The following is a 20,643-nucleotide window of genomic DNA, read 5'->3' on the forward strand; positions in this document are numbered from 1 at the left end:
TTTGTCATGGAAGCTTGCTAAGTGACCTTGGGCCAGTCACACACTCACTCACTCTTGTTGTGAGGATAAAATGGAGGAAGAATGATATTGTGAGCCACTATGGGTCCCCATCGGAAAGAAAAGCATGATATAAATATTTAAAACAAGAAAGAGAGAAAGTGGTCCCCTCCAATTGCATCAGTATTTAATGTGAACAAGTATAAATCTAGTGAGTCTAGAAGAAAATTTCCAACCCAGGCCTCTTCCTAAGGGAACAGTTTTAGGGGTTTGCTGGTTTTTAATTGCATGGATTTTTTGTTTAGGCATGGGAGCACTGAAAATGGCATTCTCCCACCTGTATGAAGTATAGAGCACAGCATTTTATCACTTCATTCTGCTGTCTGCATAGAAACCTACAGATAGTAAACATGTATACAGTCAGACTGCACAGAAGTTGCATTTGGGCTCTGTTCCAACTCTGTGATGCCCACAGCAATAAGATACCCCCCACAACCATTGTCCTATGTTGAAGCACCACATCCTGAATTTAGGATCCCTCAGATTGCCCATAATACCAAATGTCTGTATGGGTGCAGGAGACAGAAAAAAAGCACTCAGTAAGGATTCAGTTCCCTAGATGATTAGAACTCATTACCAGCTGATTTATTGTGACATAAGCTTTTGTGGGCTAGAGCCGATTAAGTTATTCCTCAATCAGAGTATAACGTATACCATAATACTATTTTTTTATTTATAGCATTTATTATGGCAATAACTACAGATATGTTCATACCTAAACAGTTTCATAGAAAGGTCGTCAAACCCCGCTCCCACCACTCTCTCCTCACAAAAGAATTGAAAAGCGCTGTTCTTGAAATGTACTACCAGTGAAGCAGTCAGAGCAACATCTAACGAATTACTACTTTCATTTACTTCATATATACTCAACCTTCTTCCCCAATGGGGAGACAAAGCAGTTTATATCATCTCCACTCCTCCTGGAGATTTGGAGGGTGGCGTCTGGGGAGGGGCCCTCAGCGGGCTATAATGCCACAGTGTCCATGCTCCAAATCTGCCATCTTCCCCAGGTGGGTGGATCTCGGTTATCTGAAGATCAGTTGTACTTCCAGTTGCTCTCCAGACTGCCCTTGGAGGGTGGCAACTCTCCTATGAGGCTCTACAAAGGCTGTTTTATGTGCTTTAGCTATTGATAGGGATTGACCTGGAGGTGTTTTCTGGGGATTTAATTAATTTTATTTAATTACGACAACAACAACTGTGCTTATATACTGCTCTTCTAGACAGATTAGTGCCTCACCTAGAGCGGTGAACAAGTTAGTGTTATTATTATAACCACAATACAGCTTGGGAGCTGGGGCTGAGGGGAGAGACTTATTTATCCAAGGCCACCTACTGAGCTCATGACAGTAGTGGGATTCGAACCAGTAGTGATCCACAGCCAAACCACTTAACCGCTTTAATCGTTAGCCACAAAGGGGAACGCTTGATATAAATGCCAGTAAATCCATGAATAAATAAAAATGCAAGATGATGTGTGAAAGGAGCCCCTAAGGTGTTTGATCGTGTGAACCGCTCGTTCAAACATGCAAACCAGCCTTCTGATTAATCACAATAACAACGATCATACTGCACCCGCGTTCACACATATGCCCAGCATATGTTCACACATCACCCAGCATCCGCAGTCATGAACTAAACCAGGGGCTCGGCAGAACGTGGTTTCCTTCCAGTCCGCCCTCCTTTCCAGTTCTACGCAATTGGCTGTGGACTGTGCGAATTTCAGCTTCCGGTTTGCAGAAGGATGAAAGGCTGGGGGCCCCGGAGAAATCCTTTGTGCTTCCGGAGGGAAGGGCTCGGAGCGATGAGCCTTTCTCTTTCGAGCCTTGAGGGCTCTTTGTGCACCTAACCGGTGGGAATTCTTGCAAGGCTGAACGATTCGCTTTCAGCAGCGAGAAAGAAAACATTGTCGGTCTCTAACTTCTGCCTGATGACTGACTCGAGAAAAGGAGGGATGCGATCCTTTTACACGCTGCGTAATCCCGAGGCGTGGAAAGTGTGGAGCAGCAGCCGTCCAAAGGAGGGTCAAGTGGGGACAGACCGCTTAGAAGCGATGCCCCCTCGATGGAGATATTTGGCTCAGTGAGATCCGGTTCCTCTTTGGAACTGGACGTTCAGTACACCGAGAGCAATGTGTTGGGCTCCATAGGAGTTGTAGAATGGGCTTGTCCTTTGCAGTAAGTTTATGAGCCTCCATCCCTTAGAAATAAAGCTGGAAGGAACTGCAGAATTCTCTCCAGGCGTAACTGCCCTGCCATAAAATGTCATGCCTGTTGGAGATGTTATTAAATTAAGAGGACTACTACAGAAAGCCTGCACATGGCAATAATTAGCATTTATAACAAGTGCTTTCAGTAGCAAATGTAATCTACACAACACCTCTGGAAGGGAAGCTATGATTATTGAAATTGGTTTATTTACATAACAATAACATTCTATTTATATACTGCCCTTCAGGACAACTTAATGCCCACTTAGAGCAGTTTACAAAGTATGTTGTTATTCCCACAACAATCACCCTGTGAGGTGGATGGAACTGAGAGACACCCAAATGTCTTCAAGCAGAGGAGTGAGGAATCAAACCAGGTTCTCCAGATTAGAGTCCTACTGCTCTTAACCACTACACCAAACTGAAGAGGAACAGAGCTCCTATAATAGTACACGGTTCCCCCCTAATTTCCCTCCTAAATCCTCAAAGGACTTCACTTCAACAATCTCATCACAACAGCCACATACAGTAGGCCTGTTTTATTGTCCTAGTATTGTAGGTTTGGGGGCAGGCTGGCTCTGAGAGATGCTTGATGTAGGGCTGCTCAGTAGCTCAGTTGAATCTTTGGATAGACTGCGCTCCCTGCATTCTTTACCCAGTGTTACAGGTGATGTGATTCCCAGAGAAAGCCACACCAGGTCCCCACAGCCAGCACACTTGCCATGTGCTGGGCTCTGATCTCCCTAGAGGATTAGCAACCCTACTAACCTGGAATAGAACTCTTCCTTTTAAGTGAGGGCATATGCATCTTCTTCAAATAAGGGAAATAAGAGAAGCTCAGCAAGGTGGCTGCAGTATTTGAGAAATAGAGGGAAGAAAAGCTACTGTTGTACGTTGATGGGGCTCCATCTTTGGGTTGCTGCTTACATCCAGCTGCTTTGAAGAAGAGAGCTCTGTGACTCTAGACTTGGCCTACCTTTGTGAATATAAGTGAGCAGCAGTCCAAGCAGAGAGAGGAGTTTTATCAATAGTGCAAAGAGGAACTTGGAGATGCTGAGGAAAGAGAGATGGCAGGATGTGGGACAATGGCCCAGATATGAAAGGAGAATGAGAAGGTCCAGGACTGTTTTTTGCAGGGTTGTGTACCTGGGAGAAAGGTGACAGATTCAAAGGTGGAGGGCCTCAGTCTGACCATGCAGGCAGGTTTGGAAACTGAGGCTATAAACAGATGAATATACCTTGAGCACTGAGCTTGCTATGGGTGTGTGCTGCTCACCCATTGTTTGGATAGGTGTACAAGCTGATTGACTAAACCAAGCCCTTGCCAGCTGTGCAGACTGCGGATTGCTTAGCTCTCCTCACCTTCCTAGGGCCCCCTCCTTTCTGCACCAATGCACTTTCCTTGTGACAGTCTCAGTGCTCAGAAAAGCCCTGGGTGTTTGAAAAATGGGGGCCAGTTGAAGCAAAGTATTGGGTAATAGTGGGGGAGCAGAGCTTGCTCACAGCAGAGAGACCCTTACCCCCACCTATAAAGGTATACTTGTGCACTTCTCTAGAATCTCTTTTGCAGAGAAATTGGCTGGCTTTTTTGTAGAGGACTACTTGTGTTTAAATTGTCTTTTGTCTTGGCAGGAGAATGTGCAGGAGAAGTGATGGATTGTCCCATTTTTCTATGGGGTTTTTGGGGGGTGACCTGCAAATCTCCTTGTAGATAGAAAGAAGATTATTTATTTGAACAGGATGAAAATAATTATGGAACCACCAAAGAGATGTTCTGCCTAGGAAGACTCAGTAGTTTGGACACCATTTTATTACCATTTGGAGAGGGGTAATTAACTTCTAAATATTTTGACCATGGTGAAACTCCTTTGATCTTATCAAGGAACTGGCAAGACAGACAGGGAATCTTCATATGTTTTCAGGACATGAAAGCAAGTCACATTGGCAAGTAAACTTCCAAAGAGAAATCATGTGGGAGAGAAAGTCTTTAAATGTCGCAACCTTGGGGAAAGCATTGTGGCTAGTTCCAATCAAGGCTACACCACAGAGAAGCTATATACATGTTTGGAGTGTGGGAAATGTTTCAGTCATAGTAAAAACTTCAGCACTCACCAAAGAATCCACACAGGAGAAAAACCTTCCAAATGTCCTGAATGTGGGAAAAGGTATGGAGCCAGTTCAATCCTGAGTAGGCACCATTAATCCACATGGAAGAAAAGCCTTATAAATGCCTGGACTGTGAGAAGAGCTTCAGTTATAAAGCTGATTTTATTAAACACCATCAAGTTCATACGGGAGAGAAACGCTAAGTGTGTGGTGAGTGTGGGAAAAGCTTTAGTCAGTGCTCAAACTTCGTTACACATCAGAGAAGCCACACAGGACAGAAACCTTATGAACGTCCCGACTGTGGGAAAAGTTTCACACGGAGTTCCAGCCTCATTGAACACCAGAGAGTCCGCACCACAGAGAAGCCCTTCTTGTGCACAGAATGTGAGAAGAGATTCAATCGGAGCTCCCACGTCCATGCGCATCAGAGGATGCACACTGGGGAGAGACCTTTCCAGTTTCCTGTCTGTGGCAAAGGCTTCAGTTTACCATCCATCCTTAATAAACACCAACGGATTCACGCAGGAGAAAAACCTTACAAATGTCCCAGATGTGAACGAAGATTTAGAGTGAGCTCAGTTCTCACACAACATATTAGAACCCACACAGGAGAGAAACCATACATGTGTCTTAAATGTGGGAGAAGCTTCAGTCAAAAATCACCCCTCATTGCTCACCAGAGGCTCCGTGTATGGAAGAATCACTGTAGGTGACTGGTGTGAACTTTTTTGGCATGGTGATTAATAAGAATCGAGGATTTGGCCATACTTTGGTATATGGGGGAGAAGGAAATGAACAAGAAAGAAGCTGCAGAGTCCAGTAGCACCTATAAGACTAACAAAATTAGTGGTAGGGTATGAGCTTTCATGAGCCACAGCTCTTTTCTTCAAATACAGCTAGATTGTGAATCCATCTGTCCTTATATCCTGCAGAGTGGAGTGATTACAGAAGCCAAATGATAATAGCTGGTGAATGACAATAGCAGACATGATTGAATAGGGTGGGGTATGCAGAGGGGTTGTGAGTGTTGAGAAATCAGCATTGGTAATGAGACAGGGAGCCTTTGTCTCCATTAGTCTTGAGCTTTGTTATCAATTGCAATTCAGCTGTCTCTCTTTCTAATCTCCCTTTGAAATTCCTCTGCAGGAGAACTGCTACTTTTGGGTCAGCAGCAACTGAATGTCCTGGAAGGTTAAAATGTCCCCCCACTGGGTTTTGAATGTTTTGGTTCCTGATGTCAGACTAACGTCCATTAATTCTTTGTTGAAGGGACTGGCCAGTCAGTCCAGTGTAGAGAGTGGAGGAGCATTGCTGACATATGATGGCATAAATCATATTGGAGGATGAGCAGGAATATGAACCCGAGATGGTATGGCTGATGCTGTTGGGTCCACTGATGATGTTGCTCAGATTGATACGAGAGCAAATTTGGCATCTTGGTTTGTTGCAGGCCTGAGAGAAGCTGATTAGACTTTGCGTTCTTTATATGTAGAAATGAAATAAAGTTTTTTAAAATTGTTTTGTTTTTCTTTAAACTTATTTAACATATGAGGCTTATTTGGGGTTAAAGTAGTGGCCTATCTAGTTGGCTGTGGTCTAATAGGTTGTTGTCCAAGATCTGAGCCCATGAAAGGTCTTCCAGAACACCTGCTTCTGTAAATACTAGGAAAGGAATCCGGTGCCTTCTCCATCTGGGGCACACACTCGGCCACAAATAATAGTAACATTCAATTTATATAACCCCTGTCCTCCTTTCTAAGGGGGCTGCGGAAAGCATATTTTAAATGCAGTTGTTGTTGCCAATACTTTGGATACTATAAATTACATCACGGCATGTTGTACTATAGGTTTATTGTGAAGAGATCAGGATTAGGATCCATCTAGTGCATTTTTATCCCACACTTTCCCAAAGGAGTCAGGCCTTCCTCCTTTTTTTAAAAAAAAAATCTTTACCACAACCCTGTGAAGTTGTTCAGGCCTTATGAAAAGGGGGAGCCTGTTTTGAATAATGAAGAATAGGTATCATTTTAATATGTTCATTTGTTAAGTTTCAAGTGCTGGCAGCCAAATCTTGTTAGAAGCATATCAAATGACACACTAACATACACATAACACATCACATTACCTTTGAGGATTGTTTACTGGCCATGATAATTTTACCTTGTAGATATTTGCCACAAGATAACTGTTAGGAAAAATTTACCTTAAGTTAGATGTAGATAGTAGGTAAAATGGCTAAGCTACTTTCGTTCTTTGCTAAGAATTCTAAGTGAACCTTAACTGGCTCCTCTGACCTATCTATCCTTACATGACTTTATTTGAATGTTAATCATCTCTGACAACATAGACAGGAGATGCTCCTTGTTTTGTACTTTATGGCCAGACGTGTTCTTTACTACTATGAAAAAATCTTCCCCATTATAATTCCTGTGCTTGGAATGTAGACTGTTATGAATAGTGTTACAATTGACACCTTAATAAAAACAAAGCATTGATTATGCATGGGAAGAGCATAATTCACAGTTCTAATGACATCAAACAACTAAGGCCTCTTTCTATCTCTGTATACAAGCAATTGTCATAAGTGGATAAAGGAAGAAATTCCCTAACAATAACTATCCCCCCAAATCACACAAAGCTGGCTCATACAGATCAGGCTTGACCTTCAAATCTACACCATGAGGAACAACGAGGTGCCCCAAGCTCAATTAAGTTCAGCCTGTTGGCTTCCAAACTCGTCCAGAAGCTCAGCAATATCTTTTAATGAAATCATGTAATGAATTACTTCCATACTAATTTTTTGGTTATACGAAGTGATGTACCCAAATTGGTTTGGGGTCAAGATACTTGAAGGAGTGCCTCCTCCCATGCTATCCAGCCTACCAGATGAAATACTTCCTACAAGCCATTTGTGCCCCTGCCTGCAGAGATGAGGTGCGTAGTGAATTAGGATTCATCAAGTGATCCAGTACTATCTCTTCCCAAGACCTAAACAAAGACTTGGGTTCTCTGTCTCACTATAGGTATTAATCATTCATCATGACTCGCTTGTTATAGAATGTTAATTTATCACCATGTTTCCATGATTAGAGTTAATATTTGTTCTTTTCTGCCCATCTTTCTCTTTAACCCCTTATAACTCTTAAGTATAAATAATGGCTATGGGTATACATTTTATACATCTGAGGAAGTGAACTCTGATTCATGAAAATGTATGCAGAAATAAATTTTATTTTTCTTTATAGTGCCTCTTATATTTGATTTATATATTATTATTTATTATTTATGTCATTTATAGTCCATCTTTCTCATAGACTCAAGGCAGATTACACAGTGTGAGATTAGCAGTCAGTATCAAGGACATTTCCATAAACAGTGCTGTAGGATAAATAAATGCAAGTTTACAAAGACATAACATTAACAAAAATCCAATAAGGTTGAAGAAATTAGAGCAGCGGGACTCTAATCTGGAGAACAGAGTTTGATTCCCCACTCCTCCACTTGAAGCCAGCTGGGTGACCTTGGATCAGTCACAGCTTCTAGGTGCTCAGCCCCACCCATCTCTCACAAGCTGATTGTTGTGGGGATAATAACAACATACTTTGTAAACTGCTCTGAGTGCGTGTTAAGTTGTCCTGAAGGGCAGTATATAAATTGAATGTTATTATTATTAAGTATAAGTTTACAAAGACATAGCATTAGCAAGAACCCAATACAGAATTGAAGAAATGCTGAAACTGAGCATATACAATTCTAGGACTAACATTAGATAACGTTTTGTGGCAACAGACTAACATGGCTGCTCCTCTGAATTACTCCTTCCATTTCTGAATCTATTTGACTTAAAAGTAAAGAGTCCAGTAGCGCCTTTAAGACTAACCAACTTTACTGTAGCATAACCTTTCGAGAACCACAGTTCTCTTCATTAAATGCATCTGACGAAGAGAACTGTAGTTCTCAAAAGCTTATGCTATAGTAAAGTTGGTTAGTCTTAAAGCTGCTACTGGACTCTACTATTTCGTTACTACAGATTAACACGGCTAACTCCTCTGGATATTTGACTTAAACAATGGTCCCTCCCCCCTCAACCTACTGCAAGAGTCAAGCCCTACGATGCAGACCTCAGAAGAGTAGGCAGATGAATGGCTGAAGCTTGATCACAACGCTTGTTGACTGCATCCCCTGCTCTTCTAGTGTTCAGTCTCTAAAAGGGGTGTGCGTAGTACCTAACGCATCTACACAATTTACGCCCTGCATTTTTGCGAATACGTTTGCTCACTTGGAGGCTTCGCGCCTTGACACACACACATTGTTTCGGATTGTGCTTTTCCGCAGTGGGCTTTGTGGCAGCTTTACAGCAGTTTTGCAGCAACGTGTGTCCGCGGTAGGCGGGCTGCTTTCACAGGTCTGTTGCTGTTCGAAAAGCCATTTCCTGGGAGAAAACCCCGCATCTGGTAGTGGTTACTTCCGAAGAGCGTGCCTGAGAGCGGGTCCATAACCTGCAAACCTCGTCACCCAGATGTAGAGACGCAGTTGTGCAGGAAGGGTCGCAACTTTACCTTATATTGTTGGTTAGGACGGCAAACGCAAGAAAGGCTGCGACAACGCTGCAGTCCAGGGCGCGATGCGTTCGTGGGGCACTAGCAGCAAGCCCCATTGAAATGAATGGGGGTTTCTTCCGAGTAAACGTGGCCACAGAATGGCAAAGGGAGCGGATGCGTTCGCGTCTCTCCGATCGTGCCTGATTTCCCGGGCTCCTTTTTACAGGCTCGAGCTGCGGCCACTAGAGGAGGCCGCATGACATGAACAGCCGGCGGAGGCAAAGGAGCCCCCCTCTCTTTTATTTCCCTCGACCGGTTAGCGGGGAAGGAGGCGGCGCTTCTCGCGGAGACAATGCCAGCTGATCGGCTGCCGCCTCTCCCACGTGGTCGGGCGCTGGAGAGAGACCTTGAGCCTCGCTTCCTGTATGCCCGACCGAAGTGGAGATCGCCTCTCCGCTCCCTCTTCCTCTTGCGGGACCGAGTTCGGCATGGCATAGAGGTACCAAGCGCTGTTCGTCCCCCCGAAGATTTTAGGGAACGGGCTGAGGTTGGCAAGGGCGCGGGGTGGACTGCCGCGAAGTCAGGAACTCGAAAGTGCTCAACCCTCGCCAGTATCTGGCTCCAGGGAAGAGCCCCTTCCGGGTGCTTGCTGTATTTCGCCATTATTAATAACCCGATGTTGTGGGTCTGTGAGGGAGTCGTGTTTTGCCCGGCATGAAGCTGCCTGGGGAAATGCGGATTAGCACCAACGCTGGACAAGAGCATGCCACCATCCATCACCCCTGTGGTTTCTGACATTGGCCAACTAATAAGCAACCCCTTGACTTGAGCGCTAAATATTTGGGCTACAGAGAGGCAGACAGCGGGCAAGAGATGGTTAACTGGTGATGCTGCGGGTTGAACCTGGCTCATTCCGCATTCCTAGCAAATGCTCTACCGTTTAGCCACCGTCCCTCCTTAGCTTGCTCCACAAAGACCTTGTGAGTTTTTCATCTTAGTCACACTAGTAGTTTCCCCTTACATTACAGAAGCTGGACTGTCAAATTGCTTCAGCTTTTCTCCTCAAACAACTAGAATGTTTATGAAAGCTGTGTGCCATCACACCAGCTCAAATCGCCGGAGCGGTGCCAGAGGCTCTAACCCCAAAAGCGCAACAGAATAGATTCCTGTATACCACTGTACAATAAGAGGGACTGCAATAAAACAACAACAAACAAATAGTAGAAGGCCAAGATACAATGTACTCCTATTGTATCACTACAGTGCCAAGTGTTTGTACAAGATTTGTCCTTAACAATAATCACAAATGCCCCCATTTTACAGAGGGGGAACTAAAGAGTTATGACACTCAAAGGCTGCCTAAACATCAGGAGGCAGTAAGCCTTTGAATAACAGTGCTAGGACACAATGCGGGGAAGGCCTTAGCCGGTATGTGGAATTAGTTGGCTCTTCAGGGCAGCTGGTTGCCTACTGTGTGAAACAGTATGCTGGACTAGATGGAGCGTTAGTCTGATCCGGCAGGGCACATCTTGTGTTCTTAACAGGTCAGTAGCAGAACGGGGATTTGAACTTGGACTACATGTTTTCCATCTTTTTAAGCATAATAACGACTAAAATCTGTGCTAAGGAAAGCTGATGTAAAGTGGGGACGGTCAAAGGCCTGCTCCAGAAATGGGGTTTAGCCCGATCTCAGATGAAACTGGTCAATTGTACTTGGCAACCAAGTATGAACTGAGAGGACAGGATGGAATTTATGGAACATGGCTTATTTATGATGATACTTTAGTTGTTAATTCTGTTGACAATAGAAAGCACTTGACAGTCTTGTATCTATCTACTTATTTCAAATTGTGTGGGCGATATCCCAGACTCTGTGTGATATCCTGTTGAGGCTCTTTGGTACTAGTGATTCCCATTTTTGTTTGTTTCAAATTTGGAAAACGAATCAGGGAGAAAGCAATTTGTTCAGGACCACAGAGAAAGCAAGAATCTGAATGCAGGTTCTGCCTCCCCTCCTTACAATATTTCAGGAAAAAAAGTTTTTATTACACTTGTTACAAATAATTCTAATTTTTAGTCTGGTGCTATTGCATTATATATTACATGTATTATACTTTTATTGCATTTAAGAATATTTTGTAATTCGCCTTGAGTCTCAGGACAAAAGGTGGACCACAAATGAAGTAAATAAATATAATTTCTGTTATCCAAGAATTTGCACCTGGAGAAAAAACTTAGAGATGATTGCCCCTGTTGTTATTAGCCTGACACATATTATGAATATTTTCCTGTTTGGCCTATTTTCCCTTTCTGTGCCTGTATGTAGTATAATAATTCATGGTTTGATGTTTTTTCCCTCAGCTTGTGTTGAGAGACTGAACAAGAATCCTCAGTGGTCATCCAAGGCAAATAACCCATGAAAACATGGTGGCAGACAGGAGATTGGTGTGTGTGTGTGTCAGGAGTCAGAATACTGAAAGGAAATGAATAGGCTGCAACACCTGCAGGTCTGTTTGAAACTTCTTGTTGCAAGCAAGGATTTAGTACGAAAACGTCTGTGCCTCTCTTCTCTGCCTGTCCTAGTTGCCTGAGCTCCTGACACAGCTTTTGTGAGTCGAGAAGTGCTGAAATACCTACATGTACCCAATGCAAGCAAAAGTCTTCTGGTATAGACACAAACTAATCTGGGATGGCCTAGGTTTGCATGGGCCAGAGCCTGCTTTGACTGATGTGTGCACCCTGTGACCTTTAGTGTTAACAAACGCAGGAACTGCAGCCTAGTAATTGCATCTGTGTATCAGGTTTTTCCCCCTGATAAAAAGCTATTTGAGCCCAATATAGACTCTCTACTGTGCACTGAACCTTCTGTGTTTTTCCACTCCAGTTGTTGCTTTGAAGTCCCTACATTTAATTTTAGGAGGTTTAATACAGAAGACTACTGATAGGAGTGAAATACATTTTTGATAACTGTTTTGGAACCAGATGCTTTTTTTGATTGGGAAGAACGCTGGATAGTTCCTGTAAGATAAATATTGCTTATTCTGGGGAGGAAAGTTTCATGGAAGCGCAGTCACAACCAACAGTTGTTGGGATAAGGAAGCTGTATTCTTGCTCTGACTGTGGAAGAAATTTCAAGCGGAATTCTCACCTTGTTCGACATAAGAGGCTACACACAGGAGAGAAGCCCTATAAATGTCCTGACTGTGGGAAAAGCTTCAGACAGAGCACTGATGTGAATACACATCGGAGAATCCACACAGGGGAAACACCCTATCAGTGCAACCAGTGTGGAAAAAGTTTTCGATACCGACCAAGCCTCTTGAAACATTTGAGATGCCATGATGAAGAGAAACTCTACAATTGCCTAGAGTGTGGGAAAAGCTTCAGTTTTAGTTTGGTGTCCAGTACCTGCCAAAGTAGTTGTGTGCAGCGGAAACCGTATATATGCCCTGACTGTGATGAAAATGTCCAAGAGATTTCAAATCTTGTTGTACATGTTCCCATGACAAGCGACTCATATGCATGCCCTGACTGTGGCAAAAGTTTTAGCTGCAACTTCCAACTTATTAAACATCGGAGTCTCCATACCAGTAAGAAATGTCTTTATTGTCTCCCCCTGTTGGTCTAAGTGGAGGGATTCAGATATAGGCTGGAGGGAAGTGGGGGCATGTTCTCCAGAACATCTCAAGGCTGATGAAAAATTAACAATATAAGACAGTGTTGTATGTAGACTGAAAAGGAGTTCTAGCAATGAGAAGCTATAAGATAGGACTGGGGGAATAGTTTCCAGAGTACAAGATTAAGATGCTTAAGAATTACAGAGATGAGTGGAGGTTGTGAGATGTTTAGTTAGGGTAAATGGTATTGCCTCTGGGAGCAGGTTAAACTGCTTGACCTGTGACTCCTTCCAGCAGGGCTTGGATTTGCTGTTATGATTACACAGGTGGGATCGTAGTTTGTATTATTCCTATATGGATGCTCCCAAAGCACTCTTGCTGTCTGAGAATCATTTTATGCTGAATTTCCAGTAAAAAGAGGATAATCCAGTTAAGTCTAGGATTTGCTCATCTCAACTTGATTGTTCTTCTTTCCCCTCGAATCAGGATTTTTGATTCCTAATCCTAATAGTCTTTGCAGTCTGGACCAAAGCCCAGAATCTTTACCTTCAGATCACCAGGATGCAGAGGAAACGGACAGCCCAGGAAGCATCTGTGAAGGTGAGGCAATGAGAGGGACCAGCACACCTTGAGGAGACATTGCAGAGGCTTCTGCAGGCTTGAGCGGAGCTTCCACTGAAGTTTCTCTGCCCTGAATGCGCCTCCTTTTCTTTCTCCCAGTCCAATTTTTGTCAACCTATTACTAGTCTTTCTGGAGACATTCCAACCTTGTGATTTAAATTTATACAAATTCATGCCCTTTACAGAGTTTATTCAGTTTTTTACTCTTGTCTTTTCCTGGGTCAAGGTGGCTCACCCTTGCCTGTGACGCCATCTTTGGTTGCAGATAGGCGTGGAATGTCCTCAAGATGGCAGTGCCCCTATGCTTGGCACACCTGAGTATGCTGCAGTAAATATGTGCTGATTGTGCTCATGTGCAACTCATTTCGCTGACGTTGTGGCACTGAGGCGTCATCAGACTGTTACCATATTCTTCCTCCTCCCCTAAGAAAATGAAGGAAATGCTTTGTCAAGTTGACCAAAATCATAGGTGAGGTTTACCTCAAACTAACCCTCCGTATGATCCCAGCGACTCCCCTAGTTGAAAACGTGTCTTCCTTTGCTCCTTACGTGTGGCTTATGTTTCTTTTCCAGCACGTGATGACCTTGTGGCAGAGGGTGGCAAAGAAGGGCATCTCCAGCAGAGGGCAGTTTTGCCTGCCAGATCTTATAGGACATTATTGGGAAGGCTTCATGGACTTGGAGGCCAAAGGTCCAAAGCCCATAAAGACAGGCCCAAGTGTAGGAGCTGGCAATGGAAGCATCCTGAGATAGATGAAGATGAATCCACTGTTAAAGACGGAGCCGACGTCCCTGAGTATGAAAGACTCCTCAGTTCAAAAAGAAACCACCTCTGCTTTGTGTGTGGGAAACAGTTCCGTTATGAGTCCCAGCTGGTTGCGCATGAACGGATTCACACAGGAGAGAAACCGTTTGAATGCAGCATCTGTAAGAAAAGCTTCCGGGACAAATCAGACCTCTGTAAACACCAGAAAATCCACTCTGAAGACAGGCCCTACAAATGTCTCGATTGCGGCAGAACCTTTCACCACCAGTTGACCTTTGTGAGACATCAGAGGCTTCATCCGAGAAAGCAAGCCTGTGAAGACGGCCATGTATATGTTGCAGTCCTGCCCTCGTACCGTGTGGGTGTGGAAGCGAGTGTTGTGGGTGGAATTCAGCCTCCCGAGGCTCTTAGCTTTCATTTTAAGGAAGAAGTAAGTTTCTAGCCCTTCCAATTGAGTAGCTAGTCCATGGGATCACCCCATCTAGGAACCCCTGAGCTCCTTGGAGGAAGAGTGGGATTTCAATATGAGGACTACCCAGGTAATCTCTGGTACTTAGGAGTAGGTGGAAGGGCTAAGCCAGGATATCTTTTGGACGAGGAGTGATGCTTTGGTGCCCTGCAGAATGCTTGCATCTACATCAAGAACACAACCAGAATTAATTAAGCCCCCCAAAACAAATGTCTTCACCCCACTTAATTCAGATTACATGATTAAACTTGTGTTTGGGTCCCCACTGGAAAGAAAAGTAGGATACAAAGTAAATGGCATAGTTTGAGAGGACCCTTCCCATCCCCTTCCCAACATGCCCAGCATGAGCGATTGCTGCATAATGATCTGATCTGTCCCTGGGCTTACTCGAGTAAGCCAGTCATTTGGTCATCCGAGTGTGGTTTAATAATTCAATGGCCCCATAGTACCATCAGTTTACTGCTCTACAGCGCCAACAGTTGATTAACCAGTTGATCAGAACAACCAAGATTTCTGCTGTGCAAAAAAAAAAATGAGATCACTATTAATTTAAGTAATATTATAAATATTAACATTCAGATGTTCTCCATTTCTCAGAGGTATACTGTCCCTGTACTGCATATCTTCTCCTATAACAGCTTTGAGTAAAATTGGAGAACCTTCCTAGAGCAGGACAGGAGGTCCTGGAAGGCCACCTTCAGATTTTGGAAAGCAATGAAACCTCTTGCTTCTCCCCAACATTCGATGCAAGCAAGAGGAGATTTCCTTGCCCTTATCTCAAGCCGTACTAACTGGGGCTGTATATTTGATTGATCAGTTTGATTAAGACTCCTCACTAATAAGAAGGAAATGGGTAAGGCAGGAAGAGGTTAGGAGCCAGGATCCTTTAAAAATTTTCATAATTTCTTATCCTCCGGTCTCGGTGAGAGTCAAGACAGATTACAGACATCCATAGCGTAGCATCCATATCCTGTTTCTGCTGCTGTGCCCTGCTAACCACCCTTTCACACCACAGGACCCCAGTTCTCTCTGGACTTTGGAGCTGGCAGAAGGAACCAACGTATATCTTGCTCCCACTTAACAGGTAAGATGCTGGGGAGAAGTGACATTGCTGGGCAAACTCATTTGAGGTCTAGAAGGAGGATGGATTTTGTTTTACACCCTGCCTCCTATTTTGATAACAACCAAAACTTTAGCTGGTTAGTTAGTGGGGTCTGACTTTTGTCCCTGAGAGCCCCGCTGGATCAGACCAAGGGTCCCTCTAGTTCAATGACCAACTAGATTCCCTCAGAGAGCCACCATGCAGGGCCTTCCTCTAATGCTGCTTCCTGGTACTGGTATTCTGAACGTGGAGGTTCCCTTTAGTCACCGTGGCTAGTAGTCGTTGATGGACCCTCTCCTCAGTTAATTGGTCCAAACCCTCTTTAAAGCTATCATGACATCCTCTGGCAGTAAATCCTACAATTGATTACTTGTTGAGTAAAGAAGTACTTCATTTTGTCTGTCGTGATTGTATTGCCCATCAACTTCATTGATTGCCCCTGAGTTCTACTATTACGGGCCAGGGAGAAAAAACTCCTGTTCCTCCCGTGACCAGAACTGTCCACAGTATTCCAAACTACACTGTAGCATAGATCTAAGTAAGGGCATTACAATACTGGCCATCTTATTTTCCATCCTTTCCCAATAATCCCCAATATGGAGTTTGCTTTTTTCACCACTGACACCCACTGTGTCAACTGGGTATGCTTTTATTTCTTGAGGCCACTTTGTTCCAGTGTAGTGTCAGCATTAAAATGTTAAAGGTAATGTTGCCGTCTAATACTGAGTGTACAGTGAGTATTTCATGGTAGGTTTTCACGCTTGCTTCAGGGTGGGTACATGTTTTGGCAATATGATTTAAATGTGTTCACGGTGAGTGCACAGAGAGGAGATTTGCAGATTCTGAGGGCATGTTTTGAGTGAGTATTTGAAACAAGATTCTAACCCTTAAGAGTTTCGTTTCCTTATTTTATTGAAATACAGTGCAGCATTTCTGAAGCATTTATCTTTTGTCAGTTTTGAATTGATGGATGCAGAAACCATTTTAGAATAGGCATTCCATCACGCGCAAGACAAGAAGGCCTGTTCTGTTGTGCTGTTATCTTCTTTAAGGAGATCAAGGTGGCATATAAGGTTCTCTCCTCTATTTTATCCTGACAACTATCCCGTGAGGTAGCTTAGATTAAGAAGTAAGCCTAGCCTCAGATCGTCCAAGCTGGCTTCATAGATGAGAGGGGATTTAAACTTGAATCTCACCAGTCATAGTTAGATCCTCTGACCACTTCACCACCCTGACTTCATTATTCTAAGATGAGAGAGCCAGCTTAGTGTAGCGGTTATAGTCTTAACAACCTCTCAGGGTAGTTGGGAGGGTAAAATGGAGGAGGGGAGATGGGTGTATGCCATCCTGAGCTCCTGGGTAGAAAAGCAGGATAAAAATGTTTTAAATAAATAATCAGTGTCCTTATTTGAAAATCAAAGTAGTGTAGTCATTAAAGTGTCAGATTGGGATCTTGGGAGACCAGGACTTGAACCCCCACTCGACCATGAAAGCTTGCTGGGTGAGATTGGGCTAGTTGCTCTCTTTTAGCCTAGTCTCACAGGATGGTTGTAAAATGGAGATGTGGAGAACAATGTTGGAAGCCCTTTTGGGTCTCTATTAGGTAGAAAAAAGTAATATCATTATATGTAATTCTCAATATGGCCCCTTCTGTGGATATTTAAATCTAGAGATTGGGGCCATGAACAGACAAGACCGATCTCTCTACAGTCATGAGAAAAGCCACAAGATTGCAGAAAAATCTGAAATCTAAATAGATATATAAATAAAATTAAAAATTGGAGGTTAAAACCTCCCAAAATGATAGAAGCAGCACATTTAGCTTTAAGAAACCAGTGCTCTCAGAGGCAGTTGCTAGGCAACCATGATAGTATTGTCAGCCTTCAAACTTTGGTTTCTATCAGTTAAAGGCAGGGAACATGGGCCCCTTTCAAGACTGTTTTGGCCTTTGAGGGAGGACTCATTGGGTTAGATCAGGCAGCAGCCTCCTGACAACTTGCTATCATGTGGCTTGCATGATTTACCCAAGTCTGACAGCTTGCTATGGTTCAACAATGGCCATTTCACAAACCCACTGGGGTTGTAGTGAGTAGGGTTTCAAACTAGGATCTGGGAGACCCAGGTTCAAATCCCCACTCTGTTTAGGGAAGGGAAAGAGGAAAGAGTGCGGGGCGAGGGAAATGATATGTCCCCCACAAGTCCTTGTGGGTCCACCTCTTATATATATTTATTGCTAAATAAATAAAACTGCCCTCTGCAGATGTCAATGTTTAAAACATAATCATTTTATCATTTAAAAATATGCTTCCTGATTCATTGGGGCATATTTTTATTCCATTTGATCTATTCAAAATAATTAACTAAATGTCACAACACTGTTGGGTACTGGTAGGTCCCTTCTCAGCCTCCAGTGATAACATTTTTTTCCTTCCTGTGGTGGCTTGATGATTCTCTTGTGGTTCTCTTTGTCCACAGGCAGGTGGCCAAGTGGTGGGTGCAAAGCAGGACAAAGACCTTCATAAGGAACATACTGAGTTTGCAGAATCAGCTTGAATTCTGTTGGGAAGTCTGCAAGAAATCGTGTCTCAAGATCTGAGTCCTGGAGAAGGAGATGCAAGAGAGATTGCGGAGGCCACAGAAATTTCTAGTGAAAGATCTTCCTGAGAAGAGGAGTAAATCTTTGGCACTTTCCAGAGAATTCATTGAAATTATGTGCCAGCTTTGAAGCCGTGCAGTCAAGGAATGACAAACATGTTCCACATTTTTGGAAAGGTCTTAAAGCAATGCTCACACTTTGTTATTGAAGACACCAGTTTCTGAAGAACCCTAGCCAAAGCATAGAATGTGGGGAAGTCATTACTGGGTTAAACTAATAACTTGCAAACTGCCAGAGTGATAAGCTTCTCTGTAGAAATGCCACAAAATAACCTCTGTTCTGTTTTTGATATTTTACTTACTTTTTTCCTGTTGTTTCCATTATACAAGCCTTATTCTACATCAGATAATCTACATGACAGTGAACCCACAGATGGGAAAGCGATTATGAATGCCTTGAATAAAGGACAATGTTCTCTCTGTTAATTTCAAACAGCCCAGCTGGGAGAGCAATTATGGAGATGGTGTACAAAAATATACCCTAGAAAGAGCTTCTGTCTTAATGTTAGAGCCCTTGGGTACATGCAGTGGCTACCTCTGGATGACCTTGAGACAACTAAGGGTTAACCTGGAGAAATCGCCCTTATTGTCTATGGAAAGGCAACCAGGAGAAATTGCTTTTGACTGGAGAATGTGGTGGGATGGAGTGAGATGATGGAAGAGAGATCAAGAATTATGCATTAAAAATGGCTGAGTTCTATAATTGGAATAAGAATCCAATTCACCATGCTTGCAATACACTTACAGTGCAATTCTAAGCAGAGGTACATCCTTCTAAGTCTGTTGAAGTTAATGGGCTAAGAAGGTGAGGCTCTGCTTAGAATTGTACTGTTCACATGCCAAGCAACTTCAAGATGGGCACTTGTCCTTTTGAGAAGAAACAGCAAGATGCCATGTACATAAGAACAGAATGTTAGAAATCTGACAAGAATCAATTTAGCCCAGCATTCTTTTACCACTGTGGCTACTTCAATGGTTCGGGAAAGGTCCCAAAGAGGGCACAATAGCAACAGCCTCCCCTCTCCCATTGCTTGGCCCCCGGCAATTTGTGGGATATGTATGGAGGTTCTATTTGGCTATTATGCAGGGCTCATTTCGAGGGGGAACGCACAGGAACACATTTCCGGCAGTTCCCCAAAGAGATCACATGTCAGGTGGCCCCGCTCACCTGACTCTTGGCCATTTTGGGCCCATTTCTGCCTGGATTGGGGCCAAAATGGCCTGGCTCAGGCCTCTGACAGGTGGTGGATCACTCTCCTGCTCAGCAGCGGCCCAATCCTGACCATTTTGGGCCCATTTACAGCTATTTTCATCCCCTTTGCCATTTTGGGCCCAATTTTGGCCCTGAATGGCCAAGATTGGGTCCAAAACAGCCAGAAAAGGTGATGTCAGGGGGTGTGGCATATGCAAATCAGTTATACTAATGACACACTTCCAGTGATGGCAAGAGGTGTGACATATGCTAATGAGTTATGCTAATGAGTTCCTCCCGCTCTCTTTCCACGAAATGACCCCTGCTATTATGGCCAGTATCAATTGAAAGAGATCCACCATGAATTTGGCTAATCCCTGTTAGAGTGATCTAGGCAATCGTCACTTAAAGCATGAAGAGTAGGAACTCATCTGGTCTACTATAGATCTAAAAGAAATTGTTAATCCCAAACACATTTTTTGAGTTTGAGTTAGCAGCAGCCAATTTTAGCAAGCAATCTCCTTAACTACATTTTTAAAGATGACAGAGTTAAGATGCTGTCAGATGGTTGGGCAGGGTGCAAACTACGGAATTTGGCAAATTAAAGGGAAAGTCCTCTGAGATGCCAGAGAAAGGAGCATGAAATGATACGGCTAATGGTAGGGTTTTTTCCCCCTTTTGTGTTTTTTGAAACTTTGTAATGAGTGAATCTTTTGTATTATTAAATAATTTTTCTTTTTGTGTTTTTCCTGTTAACAATAAATTTTTTAAAAAAGTGACTCTAAAAAGCAGATCTTCTATTCAACCAGGCTTTCCCATGATATTTAGTAGCTTTCATTAACTGCGGTTAGGTGTCTTTGGCTGTGATGTGCATGATTTTAGTATTGATGATTTTGGGGAGTTACTTTTTATTGATAACATTTTAAAAAAATAAAATACGGTAATTTTTTTTGAGCTCGTGAGTCAAATTGTGAAACAGTCTCAATATCGAATATTGTGCAAAATAGCTGTTCAGCTCTATTCTTTCATGTGCTCCACTTGGGCCAACTGCTCAACCATTCTGAGATTTAAGAAGCACTTCCAGGACTGCTGACCTGGATAGCCCATGAGAACCAGATCTTAGAAGCTAAGGAAGGTCAGCCTTGGTTAATAATTGGATGGGAGACCTCCAACAAAGAGGAAGGCTGCACATGCAGGCAATGGCAAACGATCTCTTTTAGTCTCTTGCCTTGAAAACCCCACCAGGGATCGCCATAAGTCAACTATGGCATGAGGCTGTCCAGCCTCTACTAAGAAGACTTTTGGTGA

At 43.3% G+C, this 20,643-nt stretch overlaps 1 protein-coding gene across 2 annotated transcripts; it reads left to right on the plus strand.

Moving 5' to 3' along the window:
* Window positions 1–9,072: 9,072 nt before the first annotated feature.
* Window positions 9,073–20,261, plus strand: LOC129328796 (zinc finger protein 271-like). Of its 2 annotated transcripts, XM_054978072.1 has the most exons (6): window positions 9,073–9,412; window positions 11,275–12,503; window positions 13,017–13,130; window positions 13,725–14,347; window positions 15,402–15,470; window positions 17,964–20,261. In XM_054978072.1, the coding sequence occupies exons 2-5, from the start codon at window positions 11,972–11,974 to the stop codon at window positions 15,465–15,467; spliced, it is 1,335 nt and encodes a 444-aa protein (XP_054834047.1). In that variant the 5' UTR covers window positions 9,073–9,412; window positions 11,275–11,971; the 3' UTR covers window positions 15,468–15,470; window positions 17,964–20,261. The 2 variants fall into 2 exon arrangements, with proteins under 2 accessions (XP_054834047.1, XP_054834048.1); XM_054978073.1 differs by lacking the exon at window positions 15,402–15,470 and having other exon boundaries at window positions 17,968–20,261.
* The last annotated feature ends 382 nt before the right edge of the window (window positions 20,262–20,643 follow it).

This window comes from Eublepharis macularius, chromosome 4, assembly GCF_028583425.1.
Source record: "Eublepharis macularius isolate TG4126 chromosome 4, MPM_Emac_v1.0, whole genome shotgun sequence".
Classification (NCBI taxonomy): Eukaryota; Metazoa; Chordata; class Lepidosauria; order Squamata; family Eublepharidae; genus Eublepharis; species Eublepharis macularius.